At 52.1% G+C, this 21,295-nt stretch overlaps 1 protein-coding gene across 3 annotated transcripts in view; it reads right to left on the reverse strand.

Moving 5' to 3' along the window:
• Positions 1–18,427, reverse strand: part of Fam20c (FAM20C, golgi associated secretory pathway kinase) — a 58,419-nt gene extending 39,992 nt beyond the window's left edge. The window contains 3 exon segments of one of the 3 annotated variants that reach the window (NM_001012238.1): positions 5,419–5,497; positions 14,757–14,935; positions 16,561–17,673. In NM_001012238.1, coding sequence (NP_001012238.1) covers positions 5,419–5,497; positions 14,757–14,935; positions 16,561–17,150 — 848 coding nt within the window. In that variant the 5' untranslated portion in view covers positions 17,151–17,673. 3 annotated transcript variants of the gene reach the window in all.
• Between the last annotated feature and the right edge of the window lie 2,868 nt (positions 18,428–21,295).

Here is a 21,295-nt window from a genome sequence, read left to right on the forward strand (position 1 = left end):
CAGCCCTCCCAACTTACTTGGTAAGCTCTAGGTCAGTGAGAGACTCTGTCTCAAAGAAGGCTGATGTTGTTTCTGAAGACAACACTCAAGGTCGTCCTCTGGCCAATGAATATGGACCACATAGGTGGTGATAGAATGTGGTTATCTGAGCAAAATAAATACCATTTTCATTGGATCAGCTCTGTCTGCTGCAAGAGACCATTATGAGCAGAAGTGGGTTTGGAATTATACAATTCTGCCCTAATTGCATGTGGCATCTGGGGCCCAAGAGATGTCTGTTAGAGTCTTTAACAGTGGATCTCAACATCCCTAATGCTGAGTCCCTTTAATGCAGCCCCTTTTTTGTTATGGTGACCCCAATTTTAAAACTGTCTCATTGCCACACCATTACTGTAATCCTGCCGCTGTTTTGAATTGTGATGTAAGTATCTGATATAAAGTTATCTGATATGTGACCCTCAAAGGGGTCACAACCCACAGGTTGAGAACCTCTGGCCTATTGTGTTGGGGAGGCTAACTGAAGTGGTGGTGGGGCTCCATCTGTACAGCTATAGATTAGCCATCTTCCATGCTGAGTGAAGGCTTTCAGGTGTGACAGCCAAGGGTTCCCTCATCCATGCTCTGAAAGCCCAATAAATGTACTGGTTCCCCAGCAACAACAAATAAACTTCGGTCAAGTTATTTATTTACTATCAGAGGAGGGTATATACATTGTTTATCTCCCTCCAGGGAACGTATTCTTGCAACACACATGCATTCACACACATGTGAACCCCCAAAACATGTCCGTGCAACCACATGGAAAGGCTCAAACAGCATTATTCATTATAGACTATGAGACCAATCCATGTCCCTCAGCAGTTGGATGGATAAACACGGTGTGGTCCAGCCATGCGATGGACTATTACTCATCAATAAACAGGAAAGGAAGCATTAACACACGCTCTGGCATGGATGAACGCTGAAAGGACTACAGCACTGTAAGCCAGACACAAAGCACCATACACTGCAGGATCCCAGGCCTGCAAAAACCCAGAATAAGCAAATCCACACAGCGAGACAGGAGATTAGTGGTTGTCGGGTGCTGGGGGAGGGGTGGGGAGAGTCAGCTGGATTTTTAAGGAGTTTCCTCTTAGAACAATGAAAGCTAGTAGTAACATATCCCCGAGTCAATCAGAACCAGAAGCTATGGGAATCAATTGAGCGGGTTGGAAGGCATGGTGTGCATTTGGTATCAGGAAAGCCACATTTTCTAATAGCAAAAATTAAAAGGATTAAATACTTTAAAGCAGAGGTTCTCAACCTGTGGGTCACAACCCCTTTGGGGGGGGTCGAATAACCCTTTAATAGTGGTTGCTTGAGAGCCTCGGAAAAGAGATATTTACATTCGATCCATAACAGTAGCAAAACTACAGTTATGAAGTAGCGATGAAAATAATTGTATGGTTGGGTCGCCTCAGTATACAGGGCTGTATTAAAGGGTCCCAGCATTAGGAAGGCTGAGAAGCACTGCTTTAAAGCAAGAAGCCCTTCCTCCTGCCAAGAGCTCATGGGCTGCACTGCTGGCTGTGTGTTCCTCCTCCCTCTTCCCTCTTCCTCCTCTTCCACCTACCTCCTCTTTCCCCCTCCCTCCTTCTCTTCCTTCTTCCTTCTCCTCTCTCTTTCCCTTTTCTCCTCTTCCTCCTCTTCCTCCTCCTCCTCCTCCTCTTCCTCCTCCTCCTCTTCCTCTTCCTCCTCCTCCTCTTCTTCCTCTTCCTCCTCCTCCAACAGTGATTCACTCTGCATCCCAGACTAGCTTCAAACCTCATGGCAGTCTTCCTGCCTTAGCTTTCAAAGTTCTGGGGCCACAGCCGTGATCCACCATGCCTGCAGGGTATGTATCTTTCAGTGCCTACGAAACCACACAACTACTAATACGGAATGACAGTGAGTCCTAGGTGTCCTCCTGTCTTCACTGCCCACTGCTGGGATTATAAGTGTGCACCACCATACCTGCCTTTCTTACGTAGGTTCTAGAGGTCCAACTTAGGTCCTTACCTGTGCAGCAAGCATTTAACTGACTGAACAGTCACCTCACTTCCCATCATGGGTGTTGAGTTTTTAAGGCCACTGACAAGAACTACAACTATATCATTCCACAGCCTCAGAGGGGCTGAACCACAATGGGTGTAGCATCAGGTCCAGGGTCCTGACCAAGGTCATCAGCATTATCAACTGCTGGAAAGAGGGCTGGAGTCTATCGGTCTCGGGTGCCCAAAAATGTCTAGACCTGGTCCATGGAGGAAGAGCAAAATGACTCAGACAGACAGTGTGGAAAATTACAGCAAACCTGCTGGCATGGGGAACCCCTCCCATACTCCCCATGCCCACTTGGAAGAGAAAATCAAGCACGGCCTGAGGCTCTGTCTCAGACTAGCCTTAAACAAATCCCTTTCCTTCCTGAGACTTAGTTTCCTCAACCTCTTTCCCCAGCAACACCCTGACCTGACTGGCCATCCAGGCCATACACTATTTTTTTTTCTTTTTTTCGGAGCTGGGGACCGAACCCAGGGCCTTGTGCTTGCTAGGCAAGTGCTCTACCACTGAGCTAAATCCCCAACCCCTCCTATTTTTTTTTAACTGTTCCAATCACAGCCCTGGATAAGATGGAAAGGTTAGGATTCCCAATGGGCTTCCAAATTCAGTCCTTTATGTGAGCACCCAGGTACGTGGTAGTGCCTGCCAGGTGGGGCCTCATTATAGGGCTCTGGATCCCCACCACCACTTAGCATCTCAGGTTCCCTGTTTGTATGTGGTTATGATCAGCCTGTCTTTACACTGCATTGCAGGAACGAAACACAAAAACCCTGAGTACAGAGCCCCGCTCTTCTCTCAGAGCCCATGGGACACAGGCTGTTCAAGTGCCTGTCAGTGACTGCGGTTGCAGCTGTCCACAGCTGAACATAGCATCCTCTCCCAGCCACTCACACAGAGATGGGGCAAGAGTCAGAACCCAGAAGCACCCCCATCTCCACTGATGTGGACATCTGGATTTCTAGGGCTTGCTGTCCTGAAGCTCTGGTCCATAAGGAGTCTCTTTGGACAGCTCTGGATGTGTCTGTACATTTCTGCCAGGCTTGAAGACACGCTTCTCAGACAAGAAGCCCAAACCCACCTCCTTCCTGGATCTCATGCCCTTGGAACTCAGCTGAAAAGGAGGTGTATATGTTGTCATTTTCATTTACTGTCCCCAGGTCCTGGCTAGCAGCAGGCTATTCTGATCCATTTGTCACCTGGACTGGCCCTGGCTGCTACACAGGCAGGTTCTCAAGGAACTGTCCTTGTTAAAAACAGAGGTCTTAAAATAGCCTGCTTCAGGAGCTAAAAATGTGGCTAAGTTGGTAGAGGGCTTGCTTAGTGTGCATAACATTCTGGGTTCCTTCCATCTTCAATACTGCATAAATATGGTGTGGTAGCACCTGCCTATAATCCCAGAACTATAGATACAGACACAGGAGAATCAGAAGTTCAGGGTTATCCTCAGTTACAGAACATGTTTGAGGCCAGGGTAGGCTCATGGCTGTACCCAAGGAAGGAGAATAAGAGAGACAGGGAGGAAGGAAGAGAGAGGAGGAAGAAAGGGAGAGATGAGGGAGGAAGAATGCCTCCTTTAAGTAACATGTGGAGGTACGCATCTGTAATGCCAGCACTCTGACAGGCCTGAGGCAAGAGGATTGCTGTGAGTTTGAGGCCAGCCTGGTATACAGTGAGATTCTATCTCAGCTAAAGCGTCCTTGAGAAACCACACGAACCTATGTCTTTCTCCCAGGCACCTGGCCCTCTAGGACATCCTGGGATGACCACAGAGGTTACAGGCTATGTGGGGACCTTTTGCTCTGCTCCTAAGGGCCAGGGACATCCAATGCTAAACTGACTGTATACGATACTCTCAAGTGGTGACCTCAGCTCAAGGCTCTTCTCATGCCAAGCTGCCACCACTCCCTGCATGGGGCAGATGCTTGTGGGACATACAAAACTCCACTTTCATGCTGAAGAAGGAAAGAAATACTGTGCTCTTAGCCACATCACCATGTAGCCACAAGGTACCAACGGCCACTCCACCCCACAGGTAGTAACACGGGCCTCATGGTCTCCCGGTTTAAGCCCTATGGCCCGACTTTCCTTTGCTTTGTGGGAGTGGCTGGTTCTCAGGTCTGGGCTCCTGTATATGAAACAGGCTGACTGTTCTCACTGGGAACCCAGGTAGTCCTACTTTCCCCTCCAAAACCCATCCTGGTCTGCCTAGGGACACAGGATAACCAGGAACAGCAAAGTGCTTTCACTGGTTTCTGATTGGCATTTTTATTTTATTATTTTATTTTATTTTGAGGATTAAACAGGGAAAGCTGGATTGGTAGAAAAAATCAGGGCAGAGAAATGAAATCTGTTCAGCCAACGTACAGCTGGGCTGTCCTTGGGGATCCAGAGTGCAGCCTACTGCACTGCAGCCTCAGTCCTGCAACCTGCATGCCTTCCTTGACCTTTGTTTCTGCAAATGCTGTAAAGAGTGTGATTTGTCTGCCACAAAAATGCATGCACTCACACATGCACACATACATGCTCGCACACGCTCAGAGAGGCCAGCCTGTGGTGATAGGTGTGCTCTAGGAATTCCTGAGTGTTCCGGGTGGTCAAGTGCTACACCCACGTTGGTTATGGTGATAAGATTTCTACCTCTTCTGTGGGGTAGAGAGTCCACTCTACGACAATCTTGTGATGAGACCGTGTGTGCATGCATGGATACTCCCACCTAGTTTCTGAGACAGGGTCTGCCTCTGAACTTGGAGCTCACCAGTTCAGTTAGACTGACTGGCCAGTGAGTGTCTCTGTCACCCCAGCGTTGGATGACAGGCACACAATACCATGCCTGGCATTTTACATGGGTGCTACAGATCCAGCTTGGGTCTCATCCTCTACTGATTAAGCCATCTCTCCGGCTCCCTAGGATGAAGATTTGATAGCTCTCCACAGATCCCTTAGTGTGTTCCATTTCTACATGGACTGGACAGTAGGCTAAGTGAGGAACAGGCCATACCACCTGCAAGGCTCTAGACAGCGACATCGGCCCTGTCTGGAGTCCCTCATAGCCCCTGAGCTGGCTAGAAAATGTAGTCTCCTATCCAGGGGTCTCTTGCATGTCAACATTGTCAGCCCCTTGATAAATGTAAGCATTCTGCCTCACAGAACAAGATAGAGAACCATCCCCAGGTATGTAATGGTGGTGGAAGGCTGGGGAGAGACAAGGAGGGTACAGACAGATTGGGTACTCCCTTAACCCTCACCGCAGTTCACCCCCAGATAAATGGTGCCTTCCCCACCTGGCCTGATACCTGCACACTGCAGCCCGGCCTTATGTCCACCCTAGTATCAGGCACTTACTTCATGGGTTTGAATAGCGCCTGCCCGTAATTCTGGAAGGTCATGATGAGCTTCAGCTGCGTGCCCCCTGACTTCATGGCTGCAGGAGGGAGGGAAGAACAAACAGGGTGACTCAGTGGCTGCCTCGGGTCCCTGACTATTCCTGGGCAGTAGAGCCAGATCTTCCTTGTGTGGTTAGGGGATCCCAATTGTACCTGAGAAGTTAGGGCTTTCGGCAATGATACGCTCCAGCTGCCTGGGGCCCCTTCTGATGTAGCAGTAGGGTCTGAGCCAACTCCATAGTGTGAGCCCACAAAAGGCCCAGGGGATGGCAAATGCAGCTGCTTGCCAGTTCAGGAGTGCAGCCACATACATGCATGCCTTCATACACATGTATACTCTACCAACACACCTGCTTACTCCCCATAACCCCACAAATACCTCCACAGTCACTTAAACACACCCTCACAAACACACATCTACACCACACACACACACACACACACACACACACACACACACACACACACACACCATTGCTTGGCTGGGCACAGGTAAGCTACTAGGATTTAGTGATGGTCTGAGTGGTCACTCTGAAGAGATCCAAGCATCTATATCATCAGGACGTGGAAGGATATGAAAGCTTCAGATAGTTCTAAAAGTCACATTGTTCTGGGATCTCACCAGATTGGGAATCCAATGCATTTGAAAAGAGACTTTTCTTCCCCCAACCTTGGATTTCCCTTTTTCTGATGAAGGAGATGGAAGGAACACCATCAGAGGCATTCCAGTTCTAGGTCTAGCCTTGTGAAGGACTCCCGGGTTGTTCAGGTACAGGGATATGGAAGGGCTATCACACGGCACAGTGTGGCCATGCCCATACACGTCGTAACCTGCCTGGTGTGTGTAGTGTAGAGGCATCGTGTATCTATGGCAGGCTCTGGGCAAGAGATAATGTTACAGATGTAACACAGCCAGAGCTTGCATCAGACATGTGGGTAGATAGGAAGTTGCAAATTGCAAGGTAACTTTAGATTCCTTGGTGTAAGAGGCAAAGCAGGCATGTGCTGGGCCTGAGGTCATCGCCAGACCCACTCCTAGGGGAGAGAGGCATAGGGCTGGTCACAAAAGAGCAGACATAGGTCCTGGTGAGGATTTGAGGTAAGCAAGGGATGGAAAGGTTATCTGGGAGTCTCCAGAATCCCTCTAACAAGGCTGAAGACAGTTAGGTGATATGCTCTCACCATTTGGTTCCCAGGCATAACAGGATGGCAGAGGACTGTGGCTGGTGGGACCAGTGGGGCATACTCACAGGTGTGTGTGTGTGTGTGTGTGTGTGTGTGTGTGTGTGTGTGTGTGTGTAGGTGGGTGTTAAATACCACAGAACAGTAAGTTTGAATGTTTGGTGGAGCATCTTTAATATGAGTGCTTGAGAGTACAGGTAAATGGATCTCTATAAGTTCCAGGCCAGCCTAGTCAACAGAGTAAGTTCCAGGCTAGCCAGGGCTATATAATAAGACCTTGCCTCAAACAAACAAACAAACAAACAAAAACAAACAAACAAACAAACAAAACCCCAAAATGTTCAGTGGAAGAAAATCAGAGATGGTCCAGTCTGATCTTCATGCTCAAGTCTTCTTAGATTCCCCAGGCTGGGCATCCTGGAAGGAATTTTTGTTTTTCTATCCTCAGTTTCCCCTTCTATAAAATGGGATCATGGATGCTGGTTTATCCTTGTGTAAATATTTCCTCCAAATTAAAATATTTCGTCCTGGTCTGGTTACACATGCCTTTAATACCAGAACTTGGGAGTCTGAGGCAGAGGTAGGTGGATCTCTATGAGTTCAAGGCCCTCCTGGACTACACAGTGAGTTTCAGGAAAGACACAGCTACATAGTAAGACCCTGTATCATAAACACTGAGACCAACCCACCAACCAACCAACCGACCCACCCACCAAAAAGATTACTCCTGGTGGGAGGCTCATTAAGATTTAGCAAGTAAATAACTTAGGAAGTTCCTGAAACTTACAAAACTCACAAGGTCCCCTCCTAGTTTATATAAGCAGTAACAGTGGATGGGGCAAAGAGAATTCTTCACAGGCCAAACTCCCTGCAGGTCAAGCAGGGGGCTCTAGAGATGCAGCTTTCATAAGTCTCATTCATACTACGGTGGCCTTTCCTGTGGTACAGCTGCCTTTGGGGCATTTCATGCTCTAGAAAGTAACCCAAACACATTCATTGGTTCACTAAGCTAGCCTTGACCTGTCACTGTTGCTCTCTATAGGAATAGCAGGTAATTTTTTCTCGGAGAAAGTCACACAATCCTACTTCACTAGGTTGTAGAGAGGATCAGGCTCAAAGAACAGCAGTGGCCTGGACTCACCTAGACAGTGACGACAGTCCCTCTGTTGGGATTAGTGAGGGACATTTCTGGGACTAGACCTTGCCCAACCATTAACTTGGCTGCTTGCTGTGTATGACAGGCTGTGTCCAGGACTTAAGACTGACTTTGGGATCCACTTGATCAGATCGGCCCGTATGAAGACTTTGCCCTCCTCTGGCCCTCATGTATTGCGTGCTCTCTTTCAAACTCAGGATGTAAGCACAGCATAAGGGCAGGTGGTTGGTGGTGACCCTGAAAGATATGTGGCTACCCCCAGTCTTCCTCCCGAGTGCACAGCAAAACACTTGGATCTAACTATTAAGCAAGCAGCTCTTATGAAACATTCCCACTGCAGCAACCTCATTTTCCCCCTAAAGACAGGACATGTGGATTTTTTTTTCCTTTTCAGCCCTGATACACAGACGGGCAGCAAGCCTGTTCCTCTCCCTTGGGAGACTGGTGGGGGGAGTTTAATTTTCTGTTTTTCCTTATCTGTGCTTTCTAAATTTGCACAATGAACATTTCACTGCATTTCTGTTAAGGTGAGAAAGAAGGAAGCGATTAAGAGTTTGTGGCACAGTTAAGTCTTGGTGCATGTTCCATTTCCGTTTAATAACAGAGACTTGCTGGATTTAATGGTTCCTTCATGAACTGGGCTCTTTTTAAGGTTTGTAATCCTGGCTTTCAAATAGCAAAATATTGTGTTAATCTTGTCAGTTTGGTCTCGCCCCACCCCTCCACTGCCGCCTGCTTTTCTTGCTTTGAATAGGGCTCTCATGTAACTGAAGCTTGCCTCAAACTTGCTATATAGCTGAGGGTGACCTTGAACTCCTGACCTTTCTGTCTCCATGTCCTCAATGCTAAGATTAGTCTGTGCAGTGCTGGGTATGGAACCTAGGACTTTGTTCATGCTGCCAGTACTCTAACCACTGGGCTACATCCCAGCACAGTCAGTTTTTTTCTAAGGGGCTCCGATCTGCCTCCCTATGGCTCTGATGTGGTATGTGACCAGCTCTCCCAAGGAGTCAACCAGGAACTTTAGCACACAGGGCTCTGAGGTGACTAAGGTACAGTTTTTAAGGTTCTTTCCTGACTCAACTCACCCTTAGCCCTGCAAGCTGTCTGAAGCTAATAAGGGGTATTCTGCTCAGGACCCAGACCCCATATATCTGATGCCAACTGCTTTGTTACAGCAAAGGCTCTAGGTGTCTGTCTAGGTGAGCAACAGACATGAACACCCACCAGTTTGTGTACTATGCTATCCCCACTGGGCACTGCGGAAGTAGGTCATAAATGTGTGATCAGGGTCGAGGGGCTAAGAGGTGGCAGGGCCAGTACAGCATGTGTTTTCTCATGGCAACAGATGGAGAGGCCATATCTAGAGCAAACCTCCCGCTCCTTACTAAAGCAGAGAGGTGGTTCTGTAGGAAGCAGAGGCACAAGCTCCAGGTAGGGCACGTCATAACAGGGACTTCTGTGGATTCCGGTGGACCGAGACCACATTTTAAATAAAATCATTTGACTTTTAAAAGAACCACTGGGGACTGAGGGTGCAGGTTAATTGGCCTAGCACTCCCGAGGCTCTATCCTAAGCACTGGAGAGGTGATGGCAGGAAGATCAGGAGTTCAAGGTCATCCTGAACTCCCCAGCAAGTTTGAGGTCACTCTGGGATACAGAAGAATCTATCTCAAAAGAAACCAATAAAGAACAGTGGGTCACGCTTGAGATGTGGCTTGCTGGCCCTTGGGGACCCTCGCCTATTTGGGCTTGGCCTTGGCTGTCTCATCTAGGAAATGGGATTGGTGATTCTGTTTGGGGTCAGTAAAGCAGAAGCTTGACTATTTTCACACACATCCTGAGCTGCCTTTTAAGGGGCAGAGGGAAGTCTGTCCTAGAAGATTAATGGCGGCAGGTGTTTGCACTGTAAGCGAAGGCCTCCCCAGGGAAGGCTCACATTCAGAGAATTTACCATTCAGCTCTTCCAGGCCTGTCTCACATCTCCCCGAACAGGAGAGAAAGTCTACCTATAGCTCAGATGCTGGGCATGTACAGAGTTCCCTTCTACATGCCAATCCTGGACTTGAGAGAATGGGAATGGGCCACATCTCTCTGGAGGCTAGAGGCAGAGTTCCTGAGGGTGGCATTTCAGGAACCAGTCCTGACACAAGAGGTTGGACAAGCTGGTGTGAGCAGGAGTTGACAGAGGCTGTGGCCATGTCTTCAAGCTCCCGGCCTGCTGTGAGGCCTTCAGGCTTTAAACCTGTTACTGGCTCAGGCCAGACACACGTGGGGCAGCTTCTGCCCCAGTGGCCTCCAGCCTGGTGTTACTATGTCATCCTGTCTGCCAGACAGCTCACTTTTATTTTGAGAGTGGTAGTCATAAGAAACACCAGAAATACCCCGATGGAGCTGCAGAGTGCCAAAGAGAGTGAGGGCTTGCTTCAACCATTGCACAAGGAGAAAATGGGGGAGAGGTGAGAAGTGGGGCACCCAGGTACCTGCTGGAGACCCCCAGCACCTTTGCTCTTGACCTTCCTTCCCATGGCACTGAGCAGAGGATAGCTTTAATGCCTCCCTGGTGCATCTGATCTTGGGTCCCCTGTTATGTCAGGAGGTTGCTTACCACTGGAGTCTGAGACTGGCAGTCAACACCCACCCAATACTCCCCCAACCCCAACACAACCACTTTGTGCCCTGAGTCAGAGGCCCTGTGACACTGTTGTGTCTGGCCCTGCCTTGTGAGAGCTACAGTTCTGTCTTGTCAGATAGAGATGGGCTCTCCCCCCCACCCTAATTCACAGGCAGAATCTCCAGGGGTGCCCCAGTCCTGGGCCCTTTGTTCCCTGAAGCTCACAGCCAATTTTCCCAGATCCCATCTCTCTCTCTCTCCCTTCTCCCCCTTCGGCAGATCAATGAGTGACAAGGCCTTCGGTCCTGCGGAATTGTTTTTCTTTTGTTCTGCCTTGTTCTTGGATTTGTGGGGACTTGATCTGACCTAGATGGAGCCACTTTAGAGGTCGTTTCTCAGGCCAGAGGCTGCCAGGACCCTCCACTCCCAGGGAGACGTCTTCCTCAAGCAATTTTAAGTGTAGTGTTTGCATTCATAACTATACATGGATAGCGATTTGATTATCACGGGACCCGGCCCAAGGTGTGGTGGTCTGATTTGCAGCTGAGCAGAGGTGGATGTGTGCAGAGTCTTTCTTTAAAGGCAGCAGTAGGCCATTACCAGGCAGCCTGGAGCCTGGCTAAAAATAAATCTCTATTGGCCTTGGCCAGCTGCGCTGTGGGCCACACAGAGCCTCACGAAAAGGAGCAAGAGGTTCTAAACAGGCGAGACTTAATGGAACCGTTCCAAGAGGGCGTGGAACCCCTCTGGCGTCCTTTTCCATCACAACAGTATTTCCCAGCTCCATATTTCATAGCGAGATGAATAACTTGAAGATGAAAGTTATTACTCCTGGGGCTGGGAGATGGCCCAGTGGATAATGTGCTTGCTGTGCAAGCATACAGACCAGAGTTTGTAAGCCCAGGACCCAAGTAAAAAGCTGTGCAGATGGGGTGGCGGCCTGTAGTCCCAGCCCTAATGGGGCAGTCAGGGAATCCCCGGTGCAAGCTGGCTAACTAGGATACCAGAGCTGGAGAGCTCCAGATCCAGTGAGCGACGCCGCCTCACCAAGTAAAATTGAAAAATAACCACCAAGTAAAATTGAAAAATAACCGAAACACCTAATGCCAAATTCAGGCCTTCGCACCATGGGCACGTATGTGCATATGCATCTGCCTGTGGGCACACCCCTGTACACACATGTGCATAGATGTTAACAAGCACAAACAACACACATACCCATACATATAGGTTCACATGGACATGTACACACACAAAACTAAAAATGTAAAAACCAAGTTATCATTGGTGGGCCAGAGGGAACCCCGAGCCAAGAGCAAAATCTCCCTTCGGTGGAGCCTCGGTTTCCCTAGTTGTGGGAGGAAGCTGGAAGGTTCCGCTCCACTTTACTTTTGGTCACAGCAGCACCCGGGCAGAAGCGGATCCTGTCCACTTGCACCCGGGTGGTCACCTACCCCGTGGCTATGTTAAGGTAAATGCCCAGGAGAGGCTATGTCTCAAGGAGTCAGGTGTCCACTCAACGCTCTGGCTTGACCTTTACCCCCGCAGTGACCTTTGGGGTAGGTCAGGATGAGTCAGGTTGGCCACAGCAGCAGGGAGTTGCCTCCCACGGGCAGCCTCCAGGAGAGTGTGCACACTCCAGGGCACTGCACTGCGGCCATGGCCACCCAATTCAGGCTACTCCCTACAGAGCAAGATGTCTGGGCCCGGCCCACTTCTTCAGGCATAAACTCTGAGGCTCTGAGGAGATATAGGTGCCTATCTGACTGCAGGTCCCTGGGTGGAGAGGCTCGGTGTGCCTTGAAGTGTGGTTACTACAGGCAGCTGCCCCAGGCAGGAGCTATGGACTCGTCTTGAGGACTCATATTTACACACTGAAGCCTCCTCCACGTGGAGGCTGGTGTCAGAGTCCAGATCCAGAAAGGAAATATTCCCATGATGCACACCGTGCTGGTTGGAATCCCCAAAGCTAGTGGGTCAGAATCTTGCAACCAACAATCCCGGCCATGAAACACGTGCCACTTCACCTTGGGAAGAAAGCCATCTCTTTACAAGGATCTCAAACTCATGTTTCAACCCCAGACACATTTAGGTTGGATCAGGTTTTGTAGCTTGATGTGGGCCTCAGGCTCAGGTGGCAGTGACAAGGTCCTTTGTTTGCCTGGGTAATGGCCCTCTCCACCAATCTATTACACCAAGCTGCTGAGCTGCGGGGAACCTGCAGAATGAGGGACCGGCAAGCCCATGATGGGACAGGGTGAGAATTCTCTCTCCCTCTGTGGTCTAGCACATCAGTGTAGGATTGCTTTTCCCAGAAGAACATTGACAGGCTCCAGGATGCCCCACCAGACCAAGGCCCAGCCACAGTCTAGGGTGCTCCCCACCAGCCACAGAGCTGCTCATCCCCTGAGAGGTCAGGCATCTAAGTACTATTCTTCCTGAGTAAATCAGACCGAAACGGGGGCTTGGAGTAGAGGACTCAAAGGTAAGCACACAAAGATATACAGAAATCCCTGAGGTGAGGCCCTGGAACTCCAGTTTCCCCTAATTTCTGAGCTCTTTAAATAGATACCCCTTACATCTGAATAGACCAGGCATCAGTGAGAGAAGGAAACAACAAGTTAAGCAAGCAGCCTCAGGGGTCTGGCCAGCTGTGGGGATCATACAGCACTCGAGCATCTTAGGCTGTTGCTGCACATCTCTAAGCGTGTCATCCTCTTCAAGGTCACTGTCGTAAACGCTCCTTATTCCTAGGCTGTGTGATCCACAGAGGCAGCAGTACCTCTGAGAGCTGCTCTCACTACTAGGGCCTTCGACTAGCTAGGAAATTGCTCTCCTGATGAGTCATGCCCCCAGCCCCACGTTGGAAAATTCTACACAGGCGCTCTACCACTGAGCCACACCCCAGCCCCTCACTGGGGGATTCTAGGCAGGGGCTCTACCACTGAGCCACACCCTAGCCCCTCACTGGGGGATTCTAGGCAGGGGCTCTACCACTGAGCCACTCACGCCCCAGCCCCTCACTGGGGCTACTAAGCTCAATTCCCAGTTCTCTTTTCAGTTTTAATGTTAAGAAAGGATCTTTTAGTTACTCTGGCTGGCTTTGGACTTTCCATCTTCCCCTCTCAGCCTCCTAAATAGCTGGATGACAGGTTTCACCTTCATGTCCAGCTTAGGTAGGTCTTTAATATGCACACTCTGCTCCAAAGAGAAAGAAAGGGGCGTGCACTATGTAACCAAGTGCCGGTGTTAAGAGGGACTATTCCTCACTTAGTCTGAAACCTATGGACTTCACAGGTCAGATGGGGGGTGCACTCTCTGGCAGGAGGAAGGAGGGTGGAAGACTCACTCTTTTTCATTAGGTGAACTGGTGCTGGAGGAAGCTGTGGGTCCAGGTTTGTTGGTTGGTTTATTTGTTTGTTTGTTTGTTTGTTTATTACCAGGCAAGAGCCTAGCATAAAGCTCAGCAGAGCTCCAGACACCTCTAAAAAGGTAGGTGCTGCAGGCAGGCAGGCAGCTTCTAACTGCTCCATGTCAGCAATTGGACCAAAGCCCATAACCCGAGGGTGCCTGTTAGCAGATCTGCTTTCAAGACACATGGCAGGCTATCCAAGCACGTGCAGCTGGGCACATCAGGGCCATTCCTGCACAGCTCCAGCCCTCAGCCTGCCCTATGCCACCTCTCAATCGCTTACAAGCTGATAACGAGCTGCTCAGAAAATGCTTCCAATATATTCTTCTCCTGACATTGCAAAATTGAATTAAAAAATTTTTTTTCTTGTCTTAGTAGATCTTAAAATCCTGGGGATGTTCCTTTTGAACATGTGGGATACCCAGGCTCCGACTTTGTCCTTCCCCTCCCCTGGTGAGATCCCCAAGTCCCTGCTGAGCTCTGAAGGGAGCAGGCTGGGAGCCTCAGGCCCTGGTGAAGCTATGCAATCTAGCTGCCCCTGCAGGAGAGACGAGAGTGGCCCCATGCACAGGTGCTGGAGAGAGGTGCTGCATGGGTCATCAGGAGAGACAAGGGTGGCCCCATGCACAGGTGCTGGAGAGAGGTGTTGCATGGGTCATCAGGGTGCTCTTTTACAGGAGAGGGAGGGCCTACACATCTGCTTATACCCTACCAGGGGTCAACACACCCTGCATTAATAGGGCAGAGGTTTCATGGTGATAATAAGCCTTGAGGCATCCCTCTGGCTCCTGGAATCATCAAGGGTGCCACCCAAACACCCCACCAAGGGTGGCTCCCCTGCCATCCACCTGTATAGGAGGCCAACTTCACATAGTTCTGGTGTATCCACACCAAGGTACTCTTGTACCAAGGACAAGCAGGTGGCTACCTACCGACACTGGTGATCTTCTGAGAGCCGAGGTCGTGGAGTAAGGCATCGATGGCTGGGTTGTGCCTGGAGTACAGCTCATACCGGTTGATGCCGATGTGGAATTTGAGCCAGTTAGGATAGAGGTCCACCGCTGCCTCACCAGTCGGCAAGAATTCTGCACCTTCAGCACCTTCCAGCGGCCTGCAAGAAACCGAGGCAGACTATGGTCAAGAGTAGAAAGAGAGGCAAGAGGCCAAAGACTGTGGGGTGCTGGTCCTGAGGGTCAGGGCTTGCGATGTTGGGTTCAAAGTACAGGTTGGCTAAAAGCTGCCTTCACAGTGCCTTGTCTGCGCTTTCCTCCCTGGCTGTGGTTCTACCACCTAATAACACACCTCAAGGCCTGTAATTCCTATTTACCCTCTAGAGATGCCACAGACAATCCTAACTACCACTAGCCTAGACCCAAAGCGTCAGCGCTATCCCAACACCTCTGTCCCGGGGTCACCAAAAGTGCCCCCCACAACAACAGTGTCAGGTGGGAGTGTGTGGGAAGGGACTGTCCGCTCCTCCTGGGACCAGACAAACTGGAAGTCATAGGCTCACCCAGTCAGCCAGAAACCTCCCCAGTTTTCTGTCTTTGTTCCAAAGAACAGGGGCAGGAATGATGCAAAGGCCTAAATTTGATTTTCACGAGGGCAGCCGTAAGGTGGGGAGGGCTGGATGATGGAGTCGTCCAGCCCAGGTTCAGAGGGAAGACCTGCCGCCTGCTTTCTCTGGCCATGAGCTTGTGTGAAGGAGGAACAGACCCTCCGGGAGTCTGCTAGGCTGGAGGGGAAGAGGGACAGCTTTAAGCTCTGCTTCACTCACAGGTGAGGATCCTTCAACTTCAGTCTGTCCCCACTAGAATTGAAAGGAGGGCTAGGGCCCTCCAAGACACTACACCCTCACTGCTCTCTCAGCAGCCTTGGCTGGATGGTTTCTGGCCAGCCAAGACCAGAAGCAACCAAACGGCTCACATGTGCAGACACAAGGCACAGGGCCTGGTCATATTCCAGGAGGAGAAAGGATTTCTGAGGTTGTTTTGGACGGGTGACTCTCTCCCTGCTGCCCGGGACCTTTGCAGGTTATTTGTTCTAGCCAGCTGGTGGTTAATATTTCACTCTGCTGGGCTTATTTGGATCTGTGCAGCTGTGGGGGTGGGGTGGGGGTGGGGGTGGGCACAAAGCTCCGAAGATAACTCCAGGATGGTTCGCCTTCCTCTCTACAGCCAGGCAGAGCGGTCACAAAGGGAGGCCTCCACGCTGCCAACATCACTCCTCAGCTGCTTTTGTCCCCGGTGACTGAATTTAAAAGACTTATTAGGTACATTCAGGCCTTCTGGAGATGTCCACCCTGAACAGCTCACCCCATCGCTCTCGGAGCCAGAAGCCCAACCCCTCCCAGGGGAAGGCGGCTCCCACTCTCCCTGGCTGCCTCTCCAACATATTCATTCATCTGCTTCCTCAGCCATCGCCAGGGCTGGCCAGCAGGCTTCCTTGTAGGTGGAGCACTGGGCTCCCTGGCTTCTGGTGGGGCGCCAGCTTCCCACACCAGGGTACTGGGAGCTTCCCAAATCCCATCAGCCCTTCTCCCTAGAATCCTTGTAGAGACAAAGGCAAGAAGCACATCTGCCCCGCCCACCAGGCGTCCCTACCAGCCTCCTCTAAGGGTCCCCAAAGGTACACAAAATGCTTGGCATGTGAAATAGCTTTGTGGGGGGGGGGTGTTTTTAATTCCCGAAGGGTTGGACGCGCTAGCCCCACCCCAGCCTTCTATTCTGTGCTCACCAGTCAGGATTCTCTGCTGCTCTGGGGTTAAATCTGATGTCGCTGTTCACATTAAACAGGACGTCGCCCTCTGTCAGAGGAGGTACAGCCCCCTGGTACAGTGGGTGCTCAAACAACTTGGCTAAGAGCGATCCGTCCCCTCTGGGGCCATGGGGCGGCACCCGCGGTCCGGGCCCAGGGTCTCGAAGCAGCGGCCGGTGCGCGGAGTCACGGGGTGGCGGGGAACCCAGCTCCTGACCCCGCGGAGCGTGATCCACCGGCTCCGCTGCAGGAGGCAGCTTCTCCAAGGAGTGGGAGGTGAGGTTAGAGGCTGGATCTGAGCTGAAGTCTTGCAGGATGCGCAGTGTGTGTTTGTTGGGCCAGCCTGCGTCGCCACCGGCGGACTCTCCCGGTCGGCTCCTTGCCTGGGCCCAGCCTGGACCAGCTGCCTCTGCTGCCGGCTGAGCGCAGGAGCAGCCGGGCTCCCCCGGGGATCTTGTGGCGCGCCGGTCCAGCTTGGGTAGCAGGTCAACAGCAATGTGCAAAGCGCAAGCCAGTAGGAATACCACCAAGATGAGCACGCGAAACCTGCGCACCAAGATCATCTTCATGACCGCGCAGGCCAGCGGGCTTGGGGGGTTCCGGACGCGCGCTCCACCGGTGCCCCTCAGCTTGGCACCAAGCCGGCAACGACTCGCGGGTCAAGGTCCATTCGGTGTACAAGCAGCTACCAGCTCGGGGGCTGTCCCCAGATTTGGACGTCGTGGAGGACACCCGCCACCAAAGCACCGGCTCTCCAGGCCATCTCGGGGGTCGGCCAGTGACACTCGTCGGTGGAGTGGGTGGCAGTGGTGACAGAGAAAGCAGAGGCGGACGAGAGTCTCCGGGACGGCGACCACACTCATTGGGCGTGTAAGCAGAAGGCGCGGCTGTTCATCCCCGCCAGGGCGCGACTGAGCCGATCCAGAGCGTGGTGCTCCCGCTGGGCCATGCCTGGTGCTGGGCGGGCAACAAAGCGATTCCTCTGCGCTGTCAGGTAGTGGCTGAGAGACCGAGGTGAGAAGGGGAGCGCGAGGGGGCGCGCAGGGAGAAGCGGAGATCTGGCAGGTGCAGCCGGCCGACCCGGAGCGCAGCGCCCGCACCTCCGAGCTCCAGGCGCCCCGCGCCCGGCCCGCTGATATCCGAGCGCGCCGGAGCCGCCCCCCGCGTCAGCGCCCGCAGATTGGCGGAGCCGTGGCCCCGCGAGGCCCGGCCGGCCGGGCGCTAGCCCGCGCTCCGCTCTCTCCTCCCCTTGGCCGCGCCCCGCGGTGTCGCCGCGCCTCCTCGGCGCTCGCCGAGCCGGGAGCCGGAGAGGCCGGGCTGGGAACCTGCAGGCAGCGAGGGCTCCGGCCCTGTGCGCGCGGCTCTCGGCCTGGTCGCCTACGTCCCTGAAGCTCCGTGCGCCGCCAGCTGCAGCCGCACGACTCCTCCCCGGCGACTGGAGACCAGAAAGCAGGCCAAGTCCCTCCCCGGAGCCCGCGGGGCGTCTGCGCGGCCGGACGAGCTCCCCTCCGGGCGGTGTCCTGACACCTCGGGTTCCCGCAGCCCGCTAGGTGGAGGACGAAGGGACGACGTTGCCACGCGGCGGAGAAAACGGCGGGGGAGTGGGCCCCAATCCGAGGGGACGCCAGAAGCTCGGCAAGGCTGCCGGGCCCACCCCACCCCAGGGGACACGCCTGCGCCTTAACCCTAGCGGCGCTGCGCCGGGCCTGGCTGAGTGACACGGATGCGCGGGCGGTGGGCGGGGCGCGTCTCGCTGCCAGCCCTCTGGGATGCTAAATCGGGGTGCGCACTAAAGAGAGATCTGCTTCCACCACGTGGCTTCATCTGCGGCCACAGGGCTTCTGGATCCCCAACCCCTAGTAGGAAGTAGGAATCCATGGGAATTTCCGTTTAAAATTCTGGGAAGGTAATCCTGAGAGGGTCACCCACAGATCCACAAGCTGAGCAGACCTCCTGGCTTCAAGCACCTGCAGATTTCCACCGAAGCCCAACCCAGCTGCTGTGTAAAGGACTGAGAGGTGGAGCCTGGCGCTAGGGAGCCCCTCTTTGTCATGCCCTCCTGGCTGTGCTCCCTGGCCCTGGAATGCACTGAGTGAGCTTGAGTTCCCTATGAACCAAGTACACAGCTCCTGTTATTTCTGAAGATTCGGTGACAAGTCTGTGTTAGTTGACGTTCAGTAGACGCCCACTAGCTGCTTGTTAGGGAAGAAGAGGCTCACAGCCAGTTAGCTGGTCAGCAAAGGTGCAGCCTAGGCCATTAGAAAGGAAGACAGAGTGGAGTTCCACACTTCTGTAACAGGAGCTGATGCCTGTGTTGGGCAGCATAGCATAGTGGAAACCCAAGAGTGCAGTGGGTGGGGTCTAAACAGAGGTGCACTCCCCAAGGAGGTATGGACAAGGAAACTGAGACATTCTGCATTCATCGCACCCTCCCACTTACACAGACAATGAGTTTGTGTGTGGAGATGGTGGTCCTGAGGTGGGAGTAGGAAGGAAGCACCCATAACCTGGGACCTCTGGAGATAGATGAATGTCATCGGGGCAGAGGCACCTGCTGCTGGGGGCTTCCCCTTGTCTCCTGGTGTCCTGGACACTCCACACACCACAGCGGTGTGACTCCTTAAGGGAATTCCTGGCTCTCCAGCTCTTGCCCTAGGGAAGCAGGGTGTTGTAGCCAGTTAAATGCAGTAGAGCTGTTTTTGCAGCAGCATTCGTTGCTGTCTGCTAACACACTTCTCTTTTGTTTCTCTCTCCCTTCTGTGCTTCCCTAGGATCCAGGCACTTCCCAGAGGGTCACACACAAGGCTTTGCTCTCATGGCCTCGCCCAGAGGCCCCAGGAAGGCCAAGGCGATTCATGCAGAAAAGGTTTCTGAAGGTATCGTTCTCCCTCAGAGGAAGGTGGGACACACTCTGTGCCCCAGGTACTCCGAGCTGAGGAGGAATTTAACACAGAGACCCATACAGATGACAGGCATCTGGGAACAGGAGGGAAAATGATACACAGATACACAAACACATAGGGGCATGTAGACATACTGACACGGACACAGAGACAGAAACAGGTACACACATACACACAGAGGTGACATACAAGGAAAACCAGTGACATGACCTTACAAGTGTCCATAGACATACTCACACAGATGTACAGGCACAACTACACACACACACACACACACACACACACACACACACACACACAAGAACTGAGGCTCACTAGGCCTCTCTACCTTATGGCTGTCTGGGCAAATAACCAACTCTGCCTGCCTAAAGTGGACCCTGATGTTGGCATACAGCACCTGGCAGAACCCGGGGCATAGCTCTGGAATAGTTTTTGCCACCAAACTGGAGCTCTAGTAAGCCATTGTAAAACATGTCAAGTGCCCAGGCTTAGCTGAGGGGAGCCCGGTACTTTATCAGGCTGGCCAGGGAAGCCCTTGAGGCAGTACCCTTAATGTCGACTTGTGCTTGAGGGAATACCCTTCCTGTCAGTCTGCATACGGTGTCTATGGAGGACTGCTGCGCAAAGGCACACCTGAGCATGAAGGCCTACAGAGCTGAAGCCGAGCGAGGAGTTCGAGGGACTGGAGGGAGATTGAAGCAGTGACAGTTTGGGGGTGGCCCCTTGGTAGGCCCAAACAGTGACTCCACTGAGGCAGGCCATGGGAAGGTAGGGACAGAACTGGAATGAGGCCATGTTCCTAGCTGTTGTTAGTGGTTTGGCCACGGAGGGGTAGAGAAAGTCCCAGAAAGGGGAAAAGTCTATAGGGTGAGCAAAGCGGGGTACCAGAAACTGAGGACTGAGTCACCACACCTGTAGGCACAGATAGGGCTGGAATCCGCAGTGGACTGGGGATTTCCACTTGTTGTAGGCAGGTTTGGTCCCAGGAACCAAAGCAGTTGAGAAAAACTAGAGACCTCAGAAGTGGGCTAGGCTAAGAGGGATGGAACTGTGTTGGGAATACAGCTAAAATAACTCCAAGCAAGAAATCCCAGAGCTCAACGCATCTCTAGGAAGTCACGAAGCACAGCAGGCCAATATGAGTGGCTGAGGGACGACGGAGGGATGAAGGAAAACAGGGAAGCAGAGCCCAGAGAGTGGAATATTAGTATGCCCCAAACATGACAGAGCGTGGAGAGGCCAATCAGGGCAGCATGCAAAGTTGAACCTGTCTTTACTGAGGGAATCTTGCTTTTTTTCTAGGTGGAGAGAGAAGAGGGGAAGGGAGGGAAGGAGGGAGGGAGGGAGAGAGAGAGAGAGAGAGAGAGAGAGAGAGAGAGAGTTCTTGATCCACAGAAATCTCCCACTGAAAAGACTTCTCTTGTTTCTGGAGCTTCCCATGAGCCTGTTGTGTATCCAAGCAGCACAAAATAACCAATTTGCCAAAGAGGCACAGTGGAGGCTTATTGTAATCTCATGCAGTCATATCCTCATGCCATGTACTTATATAGGGACATACCCTGCAGACATATGGGGCATATCCTGGACCCCTACAGTTAGATGTGGATACATCCTGTGTCCTATAGCCATATTTGCCATTTTATCCCGACTTCTACATGTAAGAGAGAGTGGGGAAGTGGGGCTCAGTGTGGAGATGCTGGCACCACGTACTTCCAGTTGCTAGGTGGTTGACGAATCATGGGCTCTTAACGCAGGAGCTCGCAGAATCCCTGAAGAAACTTTCATGAGCACCTCTCTCTATCACCCATCTG

This window comes from Rattus norvegicus, chromosome 12 (assembly GCF_036323735.1).
Source record: "Rattus norvegicus strain BN/NHsdMcwi chromosome 12, GRCr8, whole genome shotgun sequence".
In the NCBI taxonomy this organism is placed as follows: Eukaryota; Metazoa; Chordata; class Mammalia; order Rodentia; family Muridae; genus Rattus; species Rattus norvegicus.